The 21,247-nt window shown below is 41.9% G+C and overlaps 1 protein-coding gene across 1 annotated transcript in view; it reads left to right on the top strand.

Annotated features, from left to right (window-relative positions):
* Window positions 1-1,413: 1,413 nt before the first annotated feature.
* Window positions 1,414-21,247, top strand: part of LOC138265682 (galactose-3-O-sulfotransferase 2-like) — a 361,079-nt gene continuing 341,245 nt past the window's right edge. The window contains exon 1 of the mRNA XM_069213610.1: window positions 1,414-2,089. Within this exon, the coding sequence (XP_069069711.1) occupies window positions 2,058-2,089 (32 nt within the window). The 5' untranslated portion in view covers window positions 1,414-2,057. The remainder of the gene's footprint in view (window positions 2,090-21,247) is intronic.

Raw genomic sequence — 21,247 nt, 5'->3', positions numbered from 1 at the left:
TAAATTTGGGCCTTAGTCTCTTCCAGCAGGCTCTTGTGGCCCATGATGGTCCATGATGGATGGTTGTAGAAGTGTGTAGGCAAAAGGGTTCCCTCACAGAAGTAACCCTTTCGCAACCATCCATGTGTTCTTTAGCTTGCATCTACTTCTATAGAAGGCCTAAGGACAAGGAAACATTACAAAATTAGAACCAAAACAAGTAACTGTTAGGAATGATCCTCATGGATAAAGCAACAAGACCACACAAGTGGCGATAAAATGTTTTACAAAGACAACCAGTGCTTCATTTGTGAAAAATATGCCCCCACTTCGTTTAGGAGCCCACTGTAGGCCTGCTAAATGCTGGAGTTATCGAAAACCAAACGTGATTAGATCCTCCTCATGCATCTTTCATTCCCTCTCAACACTTCCTGCATTTTAAGCTCATTATTTCAGGGTCTTTCACATCCCCGTTTTTCCCCTCTGTCAGCATTTTATTACCGATCTCTTCCTCATGTTTTCCTTGTTCTGCCTTTGTATCTTCTGCTCTGGATCAAAGTCTGATGGTGATGGGGACAAATAGTCCCAAGCTCCATAAACCGATGCTGTTTGCCACCACCTTCAACCAACAACACAGACTAAACACTGGCCACAATTCACAATAATTACAGAGCAACATCCAAGCCATTCTTAGAAGGCTTCAAGTGGAAGATCGGTCTAACGAAATGGCAATCAAAAATCACATAGGTTGATTTGGTCCATAAAACAACTTTGAAAATTGATGTTTAGGGGAGACGAACTGTTCCAATTAAACTTTTATTCAGCATCTAGCTACAGGAGACAACTTTTCAAGTGCTAATGTGATCAGCACAGGGTTAGAGCATTTCGTGGATGGTGGGACTGTGTCATAGATATAACCTCGTGGTTTTGGTGACGCTGGTAAGACGGTCCTTTCTGTACATACTGCTAGCAAAGATTTGTCAGCTGCAGAAACAGCTTCTTAACTTCTTTAAGTGGCGTCTCACTTCAGGCTCGCAGTTCAACGTGCTACACACCCCATTTCTTTTCTGCTGCAGGTAGTTCTCCTTGTGCTTTACTGCACATTAAATCTGAATATATGAATAGCTCTGCTGTTTTCAAGTGAAGCATACTTTCTGTAAAGTATGGGTTGACTGTTAATTGAAGAGAACCAGAACAAAGAATCTTACAGGAGTGTGTGCGGGCGTGCGTGTTTGTTTTTGTATGAGTGCGCATGTATAGTGTACCTGAGATTCACTTCATGTTTAACAACATTCCCGTCACAGGTCTCCTTGCCAGCGCTCTGCAGGGACTTGGTCAGACTCAGCTGTTGGGCAGCAGTACCTGCCAGGTGTGAGTCATTCTCTGCCCGCACGAGCTGCTGAGAAAGGAGGTGGGGTCAGTGAACAGGTAGAACAGGACGAAAGGAGAGCAGTCTCTGAAAGCAGAGAAGCCAGAGGAAAAGCTGAGGAAGAGTAGACACTACAGGTTCGACCCAGAAAACAGGCAGCTTTGGCATTAAAATCGGGGAAACACTAAGGGAAAGAACGGCGAGAGAGACTGAGACGTTAACAATTCTGAAAAAGAAGAATCGAGAGAAAGGAGAGGAGAAAGAGAAACCTAGAGGAGAAAAGAGAAAGCGATAATCAGGGACAGATGAAAGAAAGACCGTTACGGACGCGAACAAGATAAGTGAGGATAGCAAAAAGTGAGCGGCAAAGAGAAGCAAGAGAGTAGAGACGGAGAGAAAAGTTAGATACAAAATAGGCTTGGACGAAGGAGAAGATCAGTGAAACCAGAGAGGTATCAAAGAAATAAAGACAGAAGGGAGAAAACAGAGAAAAAAAGAAAAAAAAGAAAGGTGGACGGCGAAGAGGGGGTTCAGAACAGAGAGAGCTTGAGATCAAGCAATAGAGTAAAAAGGAGAATGACGAAGTATTGCAGAGAAAGAAGAGCCTAACAGATAGAACGAAAAAAACCGGCAGATGGTGGTGTTGAAACCCTAATTAAAGTTGCATCCTCGATTTGTCACGTGTGTCCTGCCTGCCTGCGCTGTCATCATGCTAAGAAGTCTGCGTGCATCTTTCTGTAGGTAAGTCAGACAAGGGCATGATGTTAGTTACCAAGCTCTACTTTACGTTTATTTAACAAAGTATATTTTAAGAATACAAGAACTTATTTATAATGTGTTAATTTGTTCTTCGCTTTCGCGAATGAAGAGAGACAGACGAATATTTGTAAAGGTGACTGCTGGGAATGATTGTACCGGGCTAATATGTAGGAATTGTATTCATAAGGAAGAAGTACAGAAAAATAAACCGCCAAAGACAAAATAATGTAAAAGAAATAAGTAAAAATAAAGATAAGGTAATGGTCAAAAGCCAGCAAGAAAAGAAGACAATGCAAAAGAGAATTTAAGACCGAGATAGAAAAAGGAAGAAAAAAATAGGAAGGCAAAGAAAAAGAGTGTACGTGATAACATGAGAGCAAGAAAGAGAGGTCTACAGAAAAATTACAAGAAAACAAGTGAATGAAAGAAAGAACAAAGCAAAGATAGAGAGATAAAAAATAGAACGTTAGAGAAAAATAAATTGACTAAAAGGAAGAGATAGAAAAAGAGCGATAGAAAGTGCAAGAGAAAGAAAAAAGAGTGGAAGAGGAAAAAAGCAAGAGAGAAAAAGCTAGAACGAGACATACAGAGTAAGAGAACGTGACATACAGAGTAAGAGAACATGAGTAAGAAAGTGCAAGTGTGTGTGAGATAAAAGAAGATCGTAGGTGAGAGTGAGACAATGAGAGCTAGCAGTAAAAAGAAAAAGCAAGGACAGAGAGACAGAAAGAATAAAATAAAAATAAATTTAAGGAGAAAGGGAGAGGAACTGAAACACAAGAGAACAAGAGTGAGAAAATAGAACAGGAGAGCAAAGGAAAGCACAACTTCTATGGCAAAAGGGTTCAGTAAGGGAAGATAAAGAACGTGCAATAAAAGAGACCAACAGGGGAGTAAAGCCGAAGATTGGTGAGCCAAGACAGAACTTGCCCTCTCTCAATCGTTATTCAACGTTAAATAAAGAGGTATTAATGAAATCCGAATTATGATTTTATGATTTTATTTATGGTGCAGCACTCACCCGGATCCATTCCACATGACTATTTCAAGCACCTCCATGGCCTGGTTTGCACCAACCCTATACCCCCACCCTTCCATCTGTCATGGAACATCATCACAAATTGTAATTTCATTGTTCGATTCCCCAGCCAACACTCCACTAACACCCAAATGATTCTTTCCCATCCTTTCACTCCTTTAGAACACCCTTCCCAGATGACTAACGGCCTCTACGCCTTGTTGTGAATTCACGTTGCAATGCCCTACGCTATACCTTGTGAAAGAAGGAATAATCTACATTCACTCTTCCACACACACAGAACCATTTTTATCAACAACATCATCGCCTGCGCTAGAACTCTTGGGTCCACCTTGAAGGACACACCATCTCATCATTATCACCTCAGCTGCCACATCAGAAGATTGCATCCATAACACGTGGTCCATGTGCCAAGGCTATGGAGATTACCTTAGTCCTCAGAAAACAGTCCTAGTGTCGAAGACCTTGCATTGGGTCATGTGAACACATTGTTCACCAGAGATTATTCTTTGAACTCCCCTTTCTCCCCGTCAGACACCTCTTAAGACACCACTACAGTTTACCATAGCATTCATCACCACTGATAAATTTACAGGCCGCCCATGGTGTAAGTATGAATAGTAATACTGGAGCCCAGGGGGTTGTGTGACCCACCGCACAACTAATTTGCATGTCTCTTAGTAATCCACGAGGTGACGGCCCCCATTTTCCTTGCTCGCAGTAGGGCTGATGTCACCAGTGCTATGCCATTAAGGCTATGTTCATGTTTAGTTCTGTAATAACCACACCTTCACTTCAAAACACTACCACCCACTGCAAGCAGACTATTGCCTCAGACTCGAAAGCCCCCTTGATTCAGCACCTCCGGTTGCAGTTAAACTATTTGTACATGGACTAAAAGTGTATGTCGCACCATGGTTCTACCATCAAGGTTAGTTTTCTCATAAATAGCACTCTTTGCAGACTATGGTAAAGATATATTTCTGTGAATGATGTCACAACACATCCCAAACCCCAAGCAGACATCACTTGCGAAATAGATATTGTGGAATAGCTAGTATTGGTGATGTTAGGAACGCAGGGCAAGGCAAGAGAAGACATTATACTGGAAGGCTTCCTTAAGTATTTTTGCTCATGTCGTTCTCAAACAACTACATATTATACAGACTGTGCTTCCCTCCACGAGAAACTGATATACAATGGCAATCTAGTAGACATTAGCAAGGGCCGAATGGCAGAGATACTGTATAAGTTCAAGTACATTCCAATAGTTAAGCTGCCATCAGGCTCGACGAGGCGATTAGAACAACAGTGACTCTGCCTCAAAGAAGGACACCGGTGACATTAAGACACAGAGAAGAGAAAATAAGAGGGTTTACGAGATCAAGATTATAGGGCTTTAGGAGCTGTGAGAGGGATGGATGGCTGTCAGGACTGAGATGGCCTGTGTGTGGTCTTAGTAACTGAAGAGTAGAGAGGTAGGTAATGAACTGATAAAAATGAGGCGCTGGGCTGGGACAAGCTTAAATCTTCAGGCTTACCAAAAGATTCCACCATAGCCTGCCTGCTGGAACCATACCTCCTCTTTGGTAGCCTTGTAACACATATTAAGATTAATTTGCTTGTTAAAAGCACACTGCATTACTTAATTACCACTAGAAACCCGAGAGAGAGAGAGAGAGAGAGAGAACGTAATTAGAATTGAACTGCAAGCAGAAAGTAACACATAGCTCTGTATAAACCCAAATGAATATGAGTTGCACGATACTGGCGGGATACAAACTCCAGACCTGTAAACACTGGTGCTACACAAAATACCACGGGCTGTACTGTGAAATTACAAGCTAACTCCAATTGAATACAGAATAATGATGCAGACCAGGTTTTCCCTTCTCTAGAACTGGAATTATTTCTCTCATTTAAATGAGAAAAAGCATGTCAATGCCGGGGAGTTTGGGATGATGGTCATGTAACAGGGTAAACTATGGTCTGGTATTTAGGAGCATTCCATGCTCCCCCCCATGCCCAGGAAGGGGGGGGGGGGGCTAGGGAGCCGGGGACCACGGCCATGTTGCAGTATGTATCCAGCTCAATCTTGCACATGATCTAATTGACTGGTAAAATTGGGCTTGGCGATCACACACCAGCGAAATCCAGTAGGAGGACCACCAATCAAGCTCTAATATAGGAGTATCCCAACCAGGAATAATTCCCAATTTAGTTTTTCCTAGCAGGATGAAAACCTTATAAACATGCAATCTAGATATCAATGAACACACAATTTCAGTAGTAGCTTGGGAAAATAATGAAATCATTTATCTTCTTGTGCCTTAACCTGATTAGTTTCTTACATGCGAACAATGTGTAGGTGTATCAAGTGCTTGAATTGTGTGATTTAAGCTATTGCAACGTAGACAAGAATTCAGACGATTCTCTGCCGGCTTCCTTGTCCGACTCTTAGCAAGAGCCCCTTCCCCATAATTGCGAACAGAACCTTTCGCTGACTTCGGGGAGTAGGATGCTCTCTTAATGGTAGAACTGATTTGACCTAAGTTCACTTTTGAGACAGCGTTATAATAGTTTGTCTTCACTTTTAGGGCTTTGATGTGCTTTTTAGTATACATTGTTTAATTAATTCATGTATTGATGGATGTATAACCAATTTGATGATTCGAAATTTGTAACTTTGATAATCCTTCAATAAACCTTTATGGGTTAAAAATTAACCACTCTTTGTCTTCCTTGTGGAGACTTTTGTAAGATGACATTTAGCCTCAGTGAAGGCTGTTACCATTAAACATGCGAACAGGGAATACTCAAACGGCGTAATCCTGAAGCCATCACGGGGTTCTTTAATCCATTTGCATCCCCTCCCTGCCCCTATGGCTCACCCTGCAGCTTTCTGCTCTCTCCCTTTGTGACACTTTTTTGTTTTTCTCTTCCTCCGCATTTGAATGAGTGAGTGTGACTGTGTGTGTGCTTCCCGCTCGCCCCCTCACTCCTAAAGCTGCCAGCCGCCACTGGTGCCGGTGCTCTGCACCGGAAACAACAAGCACAAATTAAGCACTGGTTCTTAGCCTGAAAGTATGTGGATGCCGAAATCTCTACGTGCTTTTATGTGAGAGACAGAATGATAAAGGAGGTTATGAGTTGTGTGAGAAACAACCAAATATTAACCTCTTTGATGAAGATGTCGCTTTTAACCGACTTAAAGAAGAAACTAATTGTCCATTTGCTTACCATGCATTGTCCATTTTGGAAGGAGAACTAGGAGTACAAGGCGTAGGAAATGGGGGAGAGAGAATTTAATTTACACTGTGACTGAGGTCTCGCAAGGGCAAAATAAATTGACCCACAAAGGTACCGAATTTCTGTGAGAAATGCCTGGCTCACACATGATAGTATGACCTAAGCAGAATGATCTTCCTCAAAAGAAAATGCTGGTAATATATGTGCATCAACTGGCCAAACAACAAAAATCTTAAGAAATAAAGAAATGGCCAAACCAACCTACTTAACCAAAAAGGAAGAAAGTTAGATCAAACGTCATAATGAAAATAAAAATCGTACGACAAGAATCAATAGAACAAGGATTCCATTGTTACCTACATGGGATATGCAAAGAAAACTGCCAGTGCCCTCCATGTGAATGACCACGACCTAAGCACCCCCTGTGGCCTTCTCATGACCGAACACGGTCAGATGATTGAGGTTGGTACCACTGTGGTTCCTCACTTGAGAAAATAAATATTTAGGAGAGGAAGTTGGATCCTATATGTTTGCTCTGATGCAGGACCTTATGGACTCTTCAGATCAAGATGGTAGTTCCACATGGGTAAGCAGCCTTATCTGGCAGGACTTGACTCTCCTCTTTATTAGGCCTGGGTGGAACTCACATAGTTTATTTCTGCAGAATTCTGCGGAGTTACAAAAAAACTCTGCAAAATTCTGCAAAGAGCAGAAATAGGCACGTCACACTGCTCACGCTGTGATTTAGCACTGGGAGCTCATGCTGCGCTGAAAAATAAGCACAAACAGCACCAAGCAGCTCACTAGAGGGCACAGCTTCTTGAACTGAATTTGCTGCCGCTCAAGTAGATTTTCTACCTGTGTCAACTTTCTGACTGCAAGTGATCTCAACCTCCAGTGACCACCGGCTTTTTAGGAAATCTCACTGGGGGCCCTCCTAGCGATGGAAAATTGTGTTAGGGGATGCTTAATATTGCTCACATTTACCAACTTACCATTAGAGAGCCACATGAGAGAAAAAACTCAGCCATGTGGCAGTTGGTGGAATTTAGCCAGAACTCCGCGTTACAAGCTTAATGTCCAGCTACCAAAACTCCACCAACTCTTGCAGTGGAATATATCACCTCCCCCTTACTCTTTATCCTGTCGATCAGGTCTGAAGGCTCAATGACTAATGCTTCTATTACAGGGAGTTTTGGTTGAACCCCTCCATGTAAAAAGGTTTGAATTATAGCACCTTCACTCAGTTTTTCTGAATCTTGAGACTGATAAAATGAGTACCACTGTTTGTGTGTATTGTGAAAGGGTGTTTTAAAAATAGTTGTAATTTTATGTCATGCTCCTGTTGGTTAACATCAGTGCTTTATTTGTAAATTAACTGAATAAGTAATAAATAACATTTTCATATGAAGCCACTACACTCTTCCACCATTGGTACAACCCACATTCACAACAGGCAGTGGTCACTTTCACCACTGGAACAATCACATCCACCACTGGCACAGCCAGTGGAACAATATCACATTTACAATACATAAATTAATACTTCAAGTCAGGTGTTACATAGAAACATGCTCTCTTTACTTCAGTTTCACAGTCAAGTGCACCTCGGGCACTACACAAGAGTACAAAGTGAACAAGTGGCAAAATGTGCTGAATCTCTTATAGACAATTTACCTTTAACGTAAGAGCAGGAGGTTTTATGTACACTTCTATTACAAATATTTCCTATCCTTGCTTTTGAGCATGGAGAGCATTAGCATAATGAAACCTGAAGGGTACCTGCAAGGGACTGGCGGCAGCCCTAACACAACACAAATACTGGGTTTGCAGCCAGATGGATGAAAAGATATCCTTTTGTTTGAAATTCTCTGAGGGGAAGCTGGCCAAACACAAAGCCTAACACTTCAAGACAAGGCAGAAGAACAAGAAAGAAGGGACATCTCACACGTCATCAAGAAAGACACAACCAATAACAAAAGAAGCAGAGACTAGTAAGGACAAATACCGTTCTCAAGAGAATCAAAATGCGCAATACAAAAGACATCACATTCAATGTCACCACACGCACAGTCATTGTCAAACATACAACACAAAAGGAGAGTCAGCTGGCGGCTTCTTGATTATTCAGATACTAGGCCAAAATCAATCTCAGAAACCATGTGCTTAATGGGGCATTAGTTCTCACAGGCACCTCTGAGGAGGTGTCCTGCAGCACTTAATTCCACAAAAGTGTTATGGGCAATGGCAGACCAAGGATGTGAGATGAGGATAATAAAGCCACAAGAGATCTATAGATGTAGAGAATAATCCACCTCTTCGCTGCTGGTCCTATTATCCTACAACTGAAAACCAATTGCAGGCTGTCCAACATTTTCTAAGACCTGTGGATAACACCATCAAAAGGGACTGGTCCCACAACATAAATCTGGAATCAGCAATGCTGGATCCCTCTCCTCTGTACAACTCTATCACAACATCCTAAATCATCAACATTTATTAAAACTTCTGAAATGCTTCCCAGAACTGAACAAGGTCAACTCTAGTGAACTATTAATTGTTAAATTTGTAGATGGGGCAACAGGAACATGTATACCACCGTCCCAAGTTGGGCTTTAGTGCAGATAACCCCATACATTTGAGAACAACGGGATGATCTAGCAACACTGGAAAATCAAGTCTCTCAAATACAGAAACCTAAGTACCCTGAAGTTCTAAGGCCAAAGGAAGTGGCCAGTTCACCTCGCTCAGATATGTCTTATTCGATCAAAATGGTAAATTTAATGGCCCTGACTTTCTAACTATGAACAATCAAGATAATCTGAGAATAATGTTTGACAATAACTCTGTATTCATGGCTGAAAGAGACAGGTTTTGTGCAATGGAGACATCTCTGTTATAATGGTGAACTTAGGGAGTTTGACAACCTTAATATGGAGGTAGGAGGAAGGCTGTCTAAGTTTAAGTACCTTCAGATGAAGACTTGGGTAGGGAATGTGACAGAGGAAGTGGGAAGTACTAATGGACTTGAGGACCAGATGCAGCTGGATACTCCGCTGAAGAAAGACGTGGCTAGATGGTATTGGCTGATGATGGACATTGTGGATGGTGAATTTAACCTCCCGGAAGAAATCTGGAGGGAGTGCTTGTCAGAGCCGCAGCTTAAAGACCTTTGGCAAGTATCCACTACACTTCTGTATAATACTGTTAAACCAGCTGCGTTAAGGAGAAATCATCTATTTTCTATTCATAGAGCCTTTTGGACTCCCAAACAATTGTCCAGACTGAGACAGGATAATGTGGTGAGCTGTAAGAAGTGTGGTTCTGCATCAGCAGACGATCTACATATGTTTGTTGATTGCCCTCTACTGTGTACGTTTTGGCAAGTGGTGGGTGATGCAATTAAGGAGATTCTTCCCACAAGCATGAAGGTAAGACCTCTGATAGTGATGTTTGTCTGTTCATATGAGGCGCAGAAGATGGGTAGAGATGGAGCTGAACTATTGTTTTATATGATGCTTGTGGCAAGAAGGGAGATCTGTAGGAAATGGATCAGGCTGTTCCCCCTTCTTTTGTCGAATGAAAAAATTCTCTAATTTACCATCTTAAATTAGACTGTTATAAAGTTTGTAAGAGTATCAGATTTTGGAATCCGCTGAAGCAATGGTTGGGAAGTGGTGAGGTATGAATAGGTAGGATGGGATCCTATGATTATACTCTCTCCTCTGCATTCCACACTGGAGCTTGGGTGGAGAGTTTTTTCCAGACAGGGGCGACGAGGTCGGAGATGGATGGTGAGCAGTTGTGTGAGGACTTTCGCTGCTCCCCCTCCCGGTCATGTGAGGGAAAATTTGGAAGGTAAATGAGGATCAAAAAAAATAATAATAAAAAATAATAATAAAAATAACTCTGTATTCAATCAACATATTTCTGTAGTAGTGGGTGAGCACAGCATTCATTGGAATGTGGGACTGTGAATTCCATTGAATTCTCTGGTCACCAAAGAGTTTGTTGGATTCAGCTGGTGTGACAGTTGGGAACAACGTGATTTGTCAAGAGGCTGAGGCCCATATTTATACTTTTTGACGCAAACCAGCGCCAGCACTGGTTTGAGTAAAAAAATTTACCTCCGGCTAACGCCATTCCAACGCGCCAGACGGGCACCTTATTTATCGATTGACGGTAGCCAGCACTGCGGGCTGGTTAGAGAAAAAAAAAAAAGACTAACCGGGCAGCGCAGGCAGAGGGAAGAATGGGGGTTGAGCATCAAAAAATGATGCACGTCAGGTTAGAGTAAAAAATCATTGCTCTAACTGGACTTGCGCAATTTTTTGACGCACAACCCCCATTGAAATGACTCCTGTCTTAGCAAAGACAGGAGTTATGCCCCCCTGCCCAATGGCCATGCCCAGCGGACTTCTGTCCCCTGGGCATGGTCATTGGGCACAGTGGCATGTAGGGGATCCCAAGTTAGGCCCCCCTATGCCACTTAAATAAAAAATAAAAAATTACTTACATCAACTTACCTGTACTTACCTGGGATGGGTCCCCCCATCCATTGGTGTCCTCCAGGGGTGGGCGAGGGTGGCGGGGTGTCTCTGGGGGCAGGGAAGGGCACCTGTGGACTGCTTCCATGGTCAGGGATCCTGAAAATGAGCCCACAGGTCCCTTAACTCCTGCCCTCACCCAGGCGTTAAAAAACGGCGCACATCAGGCTGTGCGCCATTTTTTAAGGCCCGCCCCCTCCTGTGTGTCAAAATGACGCAGGAGTATAAATAAGGCGCACAGGCTTTAAAGTCATTTTTTGGACGGGAACGCCTACCTTGCATGTCATTAATGCAAGGCGATTTCCCGCATCCAGGAAATGACGCACACTGCTGAATTTTGATGTTCACGGGGTCGTGCGTCAAAGTATAAATAAGGGGTTGGGTTTGCTCCAAATTTGCATCAAAAAGTTTGTCTCAAACTCGGCGCAAACAGAGTATAAATATGCCCCTGAAAGTGTTGCAGCTCCGTTTCCAAATAAACAAGCAGAATTCAAGACTTCACTCTGAATCCTTATTTATTTGTGAGAGTCGCTACTACAATATCCTAGCCACATTTAACAGGCTCTAGTCTCTTCAAAACGAGGAGTACAATACAATCATTCTAGCAGCAGTTCTATTCCTGACCTGATCCATGCCAATGAACTATTGATCTGCTCTTGGCATAGATAGGCAACATAATCTCAGTGGCGCAGTTCTTGATGATATGCTAAGTGACCATCTTGTGATCTGTCTCCAGGAATCGTGAACAATCTCACCTTCTACATTTATGAATTTTCCAACTTTTGAAAAGTTTGCTATAAAGTAAAAAAAGGGAAGACAGAGCAACATGCTTTAAACCATGATGATTAAAAACTTGTCAATGAAAACAATGTCCTTTTCAACCGACTCAAAGGAAATACTAGTGGTTTTGCTAAAGGCCAAATGAAAAAACCCTTTTGATTATTTATATTTATTTCCAACCTTTTTTTAAAAACTACATGAGACAAGTTTTGTGACACCTTGGAAGGCCTTGACAAAAAACTCTATGAATATGCCAGTTCAATCATTATCATTACATGGGATTTCAAGGACAACCTACTTCTTACTCAAATGGCTAGCACAGCTTAGGATCCTCTCAATAGACTTTATAATAACAGTACCCTCCAGAGCAATAAGAATAAAATTAAAATAGCCAACTATGCTCAACTTACTTTCATTCAACTGATTCCGCTTGTTGAATGGCAGACTCATCAATGGCCAGCTAGCTAAACCAACATAGCTACCCAAGAATAAGTCTTCTACTACTGACTATACTTTCTTACACTCAGTTCATTTTAATTTGTATGACAACATCTAAATAATATCTAGAGAGGAGAATTATCACAATCCACAATTAATGACATTATTTTTTAATCATGATCAGTATTCATACCTAAGTTCAGTAATCAACAATAAAAGACCTCTATTTATCAAATACAAAATTCGATAGAATGAAGATCTAAACCTTAAGTTATCCACTCTTTAGTACTTTACCTTTTATAATTAGCAGTCTCTACTCAGTAACCTATGCTGAGGACCTTACACATTCCTGGATCTCCAACTGGGAACATCTTCTATGTGATTTTTTGTATTACTTTTTCCCAGATTCATTTAATAGTAACAGAGCAATAACTACTGATCTTCCCTCTAATGTAACTCATAGACAAATGATGATTGTAAAACGACAGCTCCAGCAAATCTTGAGAAGGTCATTGAAGATATTGAATAGTGAATGACATTACTACTTGACTAAATAATCAACATATAAATATAAACTAACAATCAGAAATATTAACACCAAACAGGAATATACAGCTTGGTCTGAACTCTTAGAGGCAATTCATGTCTATCATTTTAGATAATTTTGGGCCCTGGTATGCTATGGACCAACAACTACAAAATGAATGGAGATTTCCATATTTCCACTACCCAGTGGGAAACCTATATTGGCAATTTGTTGATCAACAAATAGAATTAATTTGCACGTCAGGGGTCGTATTGCAATAAGACATTAGATAGTTCTCAAGAAGAAGTCTACAATAAGAAGCTGTAGTTCTTCCAGGGTGGCTGGCCCCAAACAGGATACCAGTAACAGTCTATCAATTTGATATGGTAACTTGGAGCATATTCTTGTGGAACTCATTTTCCAAAGTCTTGTCTACTGGTTTGATTACGTTGACTTGAAAAGGTTAATTTGTGAATCTGATCCACAGAAAAGGGCCTATAAATGACCCAAAAAATGGTCTCATCGCACTCTTAGACATTGAAGGTAAACTGTTTGCCAACTTTCTACTGTAGAAACTAACTTCTTGGGCCAAGGATAATGGCCTTCTACCATTCAGTCAAACTGGCTTTAGGCTTCAGAAATCTAGGGGCTAGAGGCTAGGGGGTCCAAGGGTACACAGTGGTGAAAAGATGCTTAGAGCAGGAACAAGGAAACATTTTGAAAAATGTTATGTTGATGGAATTTTACAAAATTGTGGGTCAAGGCATGGATCTGACCAAGATAAATTTACTCTAATGTCTTCACTAACGATTTTCAAGTCAACTTCTACATCTATTTTCTCTGCACTGTCTTATCATGCCCATAACACAATAAATAGGTACACTGTTCCAGAGAGAAATAAATCTAGGGGAACTTTAAAGTTCAGGAGCAAGAGCCCTCACACATCCGAAAGAAGAGCCCCGCTTCATCATCGGGTTGCTCCTTGTCAGACTGGCACTGCAATGTCTGACGGGCTCCCCGTTAGGAGGCTCTTTGCTGGTGATCTTTTTATAAGTGGCTGCCGTTGTGATGAACACTCACTAGAAAATTGTAGAGGTCAGGCACTTTTTCTGGCAGGAGAGTGATAGGTTAAAATTGGTTCTAAGCCCTACAAGAATCTGCATTATTTAATATGTCAGAACAACAGGGCTAAGACCAAGATTAAAAACACAAGGAAAGTGGAAGATGAGAGTTCATGCTCAACCACTTTCTAACTAGACATGGAGATGTGGGAAATTATCACCTATCCCCTAGGACATGGTCAACATGTTTCGCGTACGATGGTCTATACAGATCCTATGACACTTCTTCAGGACCAACAATTAACGGGACTTCTCCTGACTCATAATAAGTTAGGGGGGATTAAATAATTTTTAAATCAAATACAACAATGATTTGTGTATGTATAAGATGCAGTCACTTACATTCGAGTAAACTGTCTGTCAAAAATAAGGAACAAAAAAGGTTGCCCTAGAAAACAAATAATAAAATCAATATACACGGTTAGTGACTAAGACACCCATGACAAACCAGTGAGAGTAAGGGTGGTAACCCATAGTGTACAGAAGCAAGCAAAATCGTATGCTTACCATCCCTCGTCATAGGGGGGGCCCCTTGGGAAGTAGCATGCCGGAAGCGGTCACTACTAGTTGATAAGTGGGGAAAACAAAGGTAATCAAAGCTGAATCTTGTTAAGTTCATACAGGTTTAGTAAAGTATGAGGATAACCAATTGACAATAATGATTCAGTGAATAAAGATATGTTCCCAGTCTGGTCACCTATGATGGCTCACCCAATTTTCTGTCCTGTCACATGCAGCTTAATTAGCGATAGTGTGACGGCGGGGAACACCAGCCAAAATAAAATCACCCACTACATAATATTACCTGCAATATGCTTGGATACGTAGTGGTCAAGTAAACCAGAATCAATATTATGTATCAAGAAAGCAAATGTTTCAGTGGTCTATAGTCTCGATCCAACTCCAGGAAACTGTCATCAATTGGAAGGTCAAATCGCTGTTAATTCATTGGCAATAAAAAGGGTCCCTATTGAATGGGAATCACCAGACTTTGAACTGTGAAACTTACTCTCCATACCCATAAAATGCGCATAAAGTGCAGCCGCTGGGGAAAAAAAACACTTACTTATTAGGTGCCGGTCGCAGGTCAGAATCACCTACCCTGGCGTGCTCTCCCGTAAATACGAGGATCGGGAGTCAAGCAATCATTTTTAAGCCGATGCGACGTGGAGACAGCGTTCTTCCTCGTCACATGGGCAAGATATCAATGAACACTGAAGAAAGACTGGCCTCAACTTGGGTCAGTCATGGAACATAAAAATAAACGAGGGACAATCGAGTAAAAAATACTCGCGGTCATATTGGAGTGTGTAACTCACTAGTGGCCGATAAGAAGGTTATGTCGCTCAATGTGTGGTCTATTAATCAAAAGTGTGAAAAAACTGAAATATCATCTTATTATATACAGTGGTCTTATGCACAGCTGATTTGGGTAAAATTTAAGTCAAGGTAATGTCATGTACCCCTAGATAGTCTTGGGCTTGTAGAAATCAAGTCATGGTGTCAACAAGTCAGGTCACAAAGAGACATGTAGTTTAAGAGACTCAAAAGAAATTAGATTGGAATTTGGTCAGTCACAAGACCCATCGGTTACATCTGTATAGGGTTAATGGGACAACGTTACCCATGGAATATCGTCGTTCAATCCATCAATATTAGTATGTAGTTTGAACACCCAATGTTGTTCAAGTCTGAACAGCGAGTGTGAGGAGTCATTCGTAAATTTGGGAGCATCCAGGACCACTTAACGTAAGTCGTCAGGACAGTGGGATGCATCCAGGAAATGAGCACATCATTTTGTGGTGATGCATCCACACCTAATGTTGCTCCTATGTTCATTGATCCGTATTTTGACAGGTCTAGAAGTCATACCAACATATCGCAGACCACAAGGACATGTAACCATATAGATGCAGTTCTTAGTATTGCAATTGGTATGCTTGGTGAGAGGCCATTGGCCTATAGGTTCCAAATCAAGAGTCTTAGCATAACTAGTCAGTTGGCAGACATTGCAATGGCAACACGGATAATGACCCACCACAGGGGGAAGGTTCCAAAGTGTTGTTTGTGTCTGCGAGGTGCCTTTGGGACGGGTATGTATTATCAGGTCCTTAATGTTTTGAGATCGTTTGAACGCAAAGAGAGGTCTGGGGATGGTATTGCCCCCACTGGTAAGAATAGGCCATCTCTTATTAATCAATTTCTTGATCTCATTCCATAGAGTAGTAAATGTGGACACACAAGTCAAACGTCTGTGGGGCTCCTTAGTGTTAGATTGAAGCAAAGCTTCATGGTTATTATTTCTAGCTCTCTTGCAAGCTTGGTTGACAATATATTTGGGATAATGTTGCGCAAGTAGTTTAGTTTGTAGGTCATCAGCTTGAGCGTTATACACCTGTGGTGAACTGCAGTTACATCGTAACCGTAAGAATTGACCAAACTGTAAGTTGTCACGTAAGGATTTTGGGTGATGACTATCATATGTGAATAGGCTATTGCGGTCTGTTGGTTTGTGATGTGTACTGGTGGATAATTTGCCATTACAAATCGTAATCAGTAAGTCTAAAAAATTGACTTCCTTCGTTTACACTGTGGAGGTGAATTTCAGGTACGGGTTGAGTGAGCTCACCCAATCTGTAAAAGAATTAGCAGTGGCCAGAGAACCATGCCACACTACCAGGGCATCGTCGATATAACGACGCCATAATTTGATGTTAGCAAAAAAAGAATTGGTAGTAAGCAGAATCAAATGTTTTTCAAAACTATACATGTAGAGACAAGCCAAGCTTGGAGCAAACGTGCTTCCCATACAAGTGCCTCTAATCTAGTGGTAAAACTGATCTTCAAACTGAAAGAAGTTTTCTGTCATTGCTAAAGTAGCACACTGCATGATAAATGAAACAGGTGACGTGAAGTTGTCACAGTTATCCTGTAGTGTTGATTCCACTACCTGTAATGTAGCATCCTGGGGTATATTGGTATAGAGGGCCTCAACGTCTAGGGTAATCAACCCTTGGACGCCTACTGTGTCATTAATGATCTCAATCAAATTCAGTACATCTTTGGTATCTTGTAAATAAGTGGAAAATCCCTTTACAAGTGGCTGCAAAAAGTGATCGCAAAATGTAGACAGCATTTCTAAAATAGAACCAATCCCAGACACAATCAGCCGCCCCGGAGGAGGTAATTTGCCTTCATGAATATTTGGAAGGCAATAGAAATATGGGGCTTTTGGGTTACTTGTATCCAGGAAAGACGCCTCATTGGGGGAAATCCACGCATTATTTAATGCTTCTGCGATCATAGCCCTAATCTGAGATTGTAATCTCAGTGTGGGATCACATGTAATCATAGCGTAGTAGGTCTTGTCACTCAACAGGGGCAAACATTCTTGTCGATAATCCTCAGAGTTCATTATGACGATTGCCCCTCGCTTGCCAGCCTGTTTAATCACAATGGAGGTGTCATTAGCAAGTATCCCTAGGGCTCTCCTTTCACTTGTTGAGATATTAATAAAGGGGTGTTTGGGATGTATCGCCGCAAGATCAGCCAGTACCGCTTTCTCAAATGCTTGGACTTCACTCGGGATAGCAGATGGAAGGGGGACAAAAGTCGACTGAGGTCTCAGTCCAGAGTCAACCTGTGTGTTGTCAACTGATTGGTCATGAAAATAGAATTGTAACCAAATTTTATGAAAGAATTGTGAGAGTTCACAATTAAGTCTGAAGAAATCCTCGGTTGGGGTTGGGACAAACCAGAGTCCTCGATTAAGCACAGCAGTCTCAATCTCAGAGAGGTGTCTGGTAGAAAGGTTCACCACTAAGTTTTCGGGGGCTGGTTCTTGCCCTGACTCCTGGTGACCATCTGTGCTTCCTCCCTGGCCCATTGAACGCATCTGCCTCAGCCTCTTCTTCTGCCTCTTCCTCTGCCCCGGCCTCGGCCTAAAAAAGGCATGAAGGGCATCATAGGGCGAGGTTGATAAAAGGGATATGGTGGTTGCCAAGGCATTTGATGGCTAACAGGGAATTGGGGGTAATTATAAAAAGGTTGAGGAGGGATATTTTCATCTGTGCTCCATCCATCAGAGGACGAGCTATTGCTGTTGTTCCGGGATTTCTTAGAAGAGGATTGCGACTCATCAGAGGAGCGCGATTGTGTGTCAGTATCGAATTCCTCTTGAATATATGGATATACCCTTTCCCTACTAAATTTGGTAACATCCTTTTGAAGTTTTGAGATGTTCTGATTAGTAAGAAATTCTTTGGTTTCATTTAATTCGGAGTTAATCTCTGCTAAACGACTTTTGAAGGCGGCCAAGGTAACAGTGGTTTTCAGGTTGCCTTCAAACAGATTGATTTGTTTGGTGATGGAATCAGCCAGACACCTGGAGGTGTTGATAATAAGTATTAGCCAGTCTCTTGTACACTTCCAAGCGATCTGAGCCCAGTCCTTCCTAAACGCTAAGTCATGTAGGAAAATCCTGGGTATGTTAGACACTAGTAAGCCATTAGGGTGATATTTGCTCTAAGATATTCAGTCATTATTGTACCGTGCATTATAGTTTTGATCAGATCACGCTTCAGGGTGGACAATTTGTCCCAATCTTCTTTGAGACTGCCCGAAGGAGCTGATCCATCATTGCTCAAAATCGACGGTGTTTGCAGAATTGCTGCTACTACATCGTCATCAAAACTGAGACCTTGGAAAGTTTCCATGGTGTTGAGGACACAAGCGGGTGAAAACCACACTAGAAAGCTAGTCCCACAGCAAACTGCTGTGCTAGGATATCAACAATAAGAGGGACGGGGAGGTTGTTGGTCCATTGTACGGTCTCCCAAATGACTAATAACACAATAAATAGGTACTCTGTTCGAGAGAGAAATAAATCTAGGGGAACTTTAAAGTTCAGGAGCAAGAGCCCTCACACATCTGAAAGGATGTCATGCTTCATCATCTGGTTGCTCCTCGTCAGACTGGCACTGCAATGTCTGACGGGGTCCCCGTTAGGGGGCTCTTTGCCGGAGATCTTTTTATAAGTGGCTGCCTTTGTGATGAACACTCACTAGAAAATTGTAGATGTAAGGCACTTTTTCTGGCAGGAAAGTGATAGGTTAAAATTGGTTCTAAGCCCCACAAGAATCAGCATTATTTACTATGTCAGAACGACAGGGCTAAGACCAAGATTAAAAACACAAGGAAAGTGGAAGATGAGAGTTCATGCTCAACCACTTTCTAACTAGACATGGAGATGTGGGAAATTATCACCTATCCCCTAGGACATGGTCAACAACGCTTCTTCAGGACCAACAATTAACAGGACTTTTCCTGACTCATAATAAGTTAGGGGGGATTAAATAATTTTTAAATCAAATACAAAAATGATTTGTGTATGTATAAGATGCAGTCACTTACATTTGAGTAAACTGTCTGTCACAAATAAGGAACAAAAAAGGTCGCCCTAAAAAACAAATAATAAAATCAATATAAACGGTTAGTGCCTAAGACACCCGTGACAAACCAGTGAGAGTAAGGGTGTACAGAAGCAAGCAAAATCGTATGCTTACCATCTCTCATCATAGGGGGGGCCCCTTGGGAAGTAGCATGCCGAAAGCGGTCACTACTATCATGCCCAGAAACCCAATTCTGAAATATGTGTACATGGAAAGTATACAGCTGAAAAAAAAACGGCCCGCACAATGATCTGCCTGACCAACAATGCTGGCACTACCAGATTGCTCTAAAGGCAAGGCCAGACTGGCCATAACATGCATTCCCAGAGACGCTGGAGGGATGGGGGCTGTTTCTTCTTACGGGGGACATTTTTGCAGCAGTGCTTCAATATTAACACCCGGTGGTGGTGGTGCTCCACGCTAGACAGAGAGCCTGCCAAGCCCAGGCCAGCCTCTAAACCTGGGCCTACTTAGAATCAGCATCCTTTCTGTTAACTGTCTGTAGGCCCTGGCAGCTGGCTTAATTATCTGTTCTGGTGACCTGACACATCCCCGCGCACTCAGCCCTTGCTCTCATTCCGCCCTCATAGGCCTAGGCCGGCCACCACCAACCACTACAATCAGGTAGCAACTGACTACAGCGACAGCTTTCAGTGGTAAGTGCTGTATGCCTGCAATATGTTATGGGTTTAAAGCACCCACTGAAGACTTCCTTGTATATCCAGCAGTTTTCAGGATATAATAAGTGTCAAGATTTATATCTCTGGTGATCAATCTTCCTGCTGGAGAGAGATTGGAGTTTTGGCTGTTGGCAGTTTTGACCCATCTAAAGTAGAGCAGAGGGTTAATATGCCTGCTGCAAAGAACATGTACCATGCAGATCACAGAACTGCTTTTATGTGCATAGCTCAGTGGCTTACTGCTTTTGTCATGTAGTGAGGTTATGTTAGTGATCTTTTTAATTGGCACGTTATTTTACCCAAAGGCCTGCTGCGTGTGCCTTTTAGCCTAACAACAATTTGTTTTATTCACTTTAAATTCTGGGCTCATTTTGTGGTAATGTTTTATTTCTTTTATCTCATACACTTTTAACATAGGAACTGTTTTCATTCTTCTTAGTAGGCCTTTTTCGTTCTGTACCCTGCTCAAGGCTGTACTCGATATTGTTGTCAGTACAAAGTATGAACACCACAATCTTTGCGACTTCACAGGAGACATACGTGTTCTTACGTTAGGACAGTTTTCTCAGAAATCCATCTATTTTATTATCTTATATATTTACGTTAGAGGGAGACTTCCAGACAGAAAACTGCCAATCATGCTGTCACTTTACTGCAGCTGTCTGCTGAGACGTGCTGTTTTTTTCTGCTTACGCGGGACAGGACTCTCAGAAGACCTACAGCCCTCTTTGCTACTACCATATTCAGGTATGGGGGAAGGTGTCTTTCTAGGGATCCCGAAGGGCGGATGAGGGCTAACACTGCTGTGTTCTAGTAGTACCTTAGTAGCATAGGTGGAATTCTAATCCTTAGCACTCTGACACTATGGTGAGACTTTGCTTACGTTTCACTTTCCTTGTCACCACGTTGCCATTATTATGTGTTATCATCCTAATAAGTGCAGTACATGCTATTTTATCAAGAACGCAGTAGATTCAATAAAACACTTTGAACCAATTTCTGCTTCTGTTTGTCTTTGCATGTGTGAAACAAATGTAACTGAGAGAAAAGGGTGAGATCTTTTACACCACAATTTCTCTGAGAAATCAGACATGTCATGCCTGCCACAAATCACTGCCGCTTTTAGGCGCTAGTGAAGTACTGAACCTGGCCGGAAGGGTTAGGCTAACAGTTGTCACACAGTGCGTAATTGGACTCAGTTCCCCACAACTGGGTGGTGCTGCCACCTGAATCCAGCAGTCTCATTAGTATAATGAGAGCCAAAACGACATGGCGTTACCAACGTTTGAACAAGCACTGAATTACAGATC

The sequence above is a fragment of the Pleurodeles waltl genome, chromosome 11 (assembly GCF_031143425.1).
Source record: "Pleurodeles waltl isolate 20211129_DDA chromosome 11, aPleWal1.hap1.20221129, whole genome shotgun sequence".
NCBI lineage: Eukaryota > Metazoa > Chordata > Amphibia > Caudata > Salamandridae > Pleurodeles > Pleurodeles waltl.
Note: the sequence above shows the minus strand (reverse complement) of the source record. Positions and strands in the feature narration are given on the sequence as shown.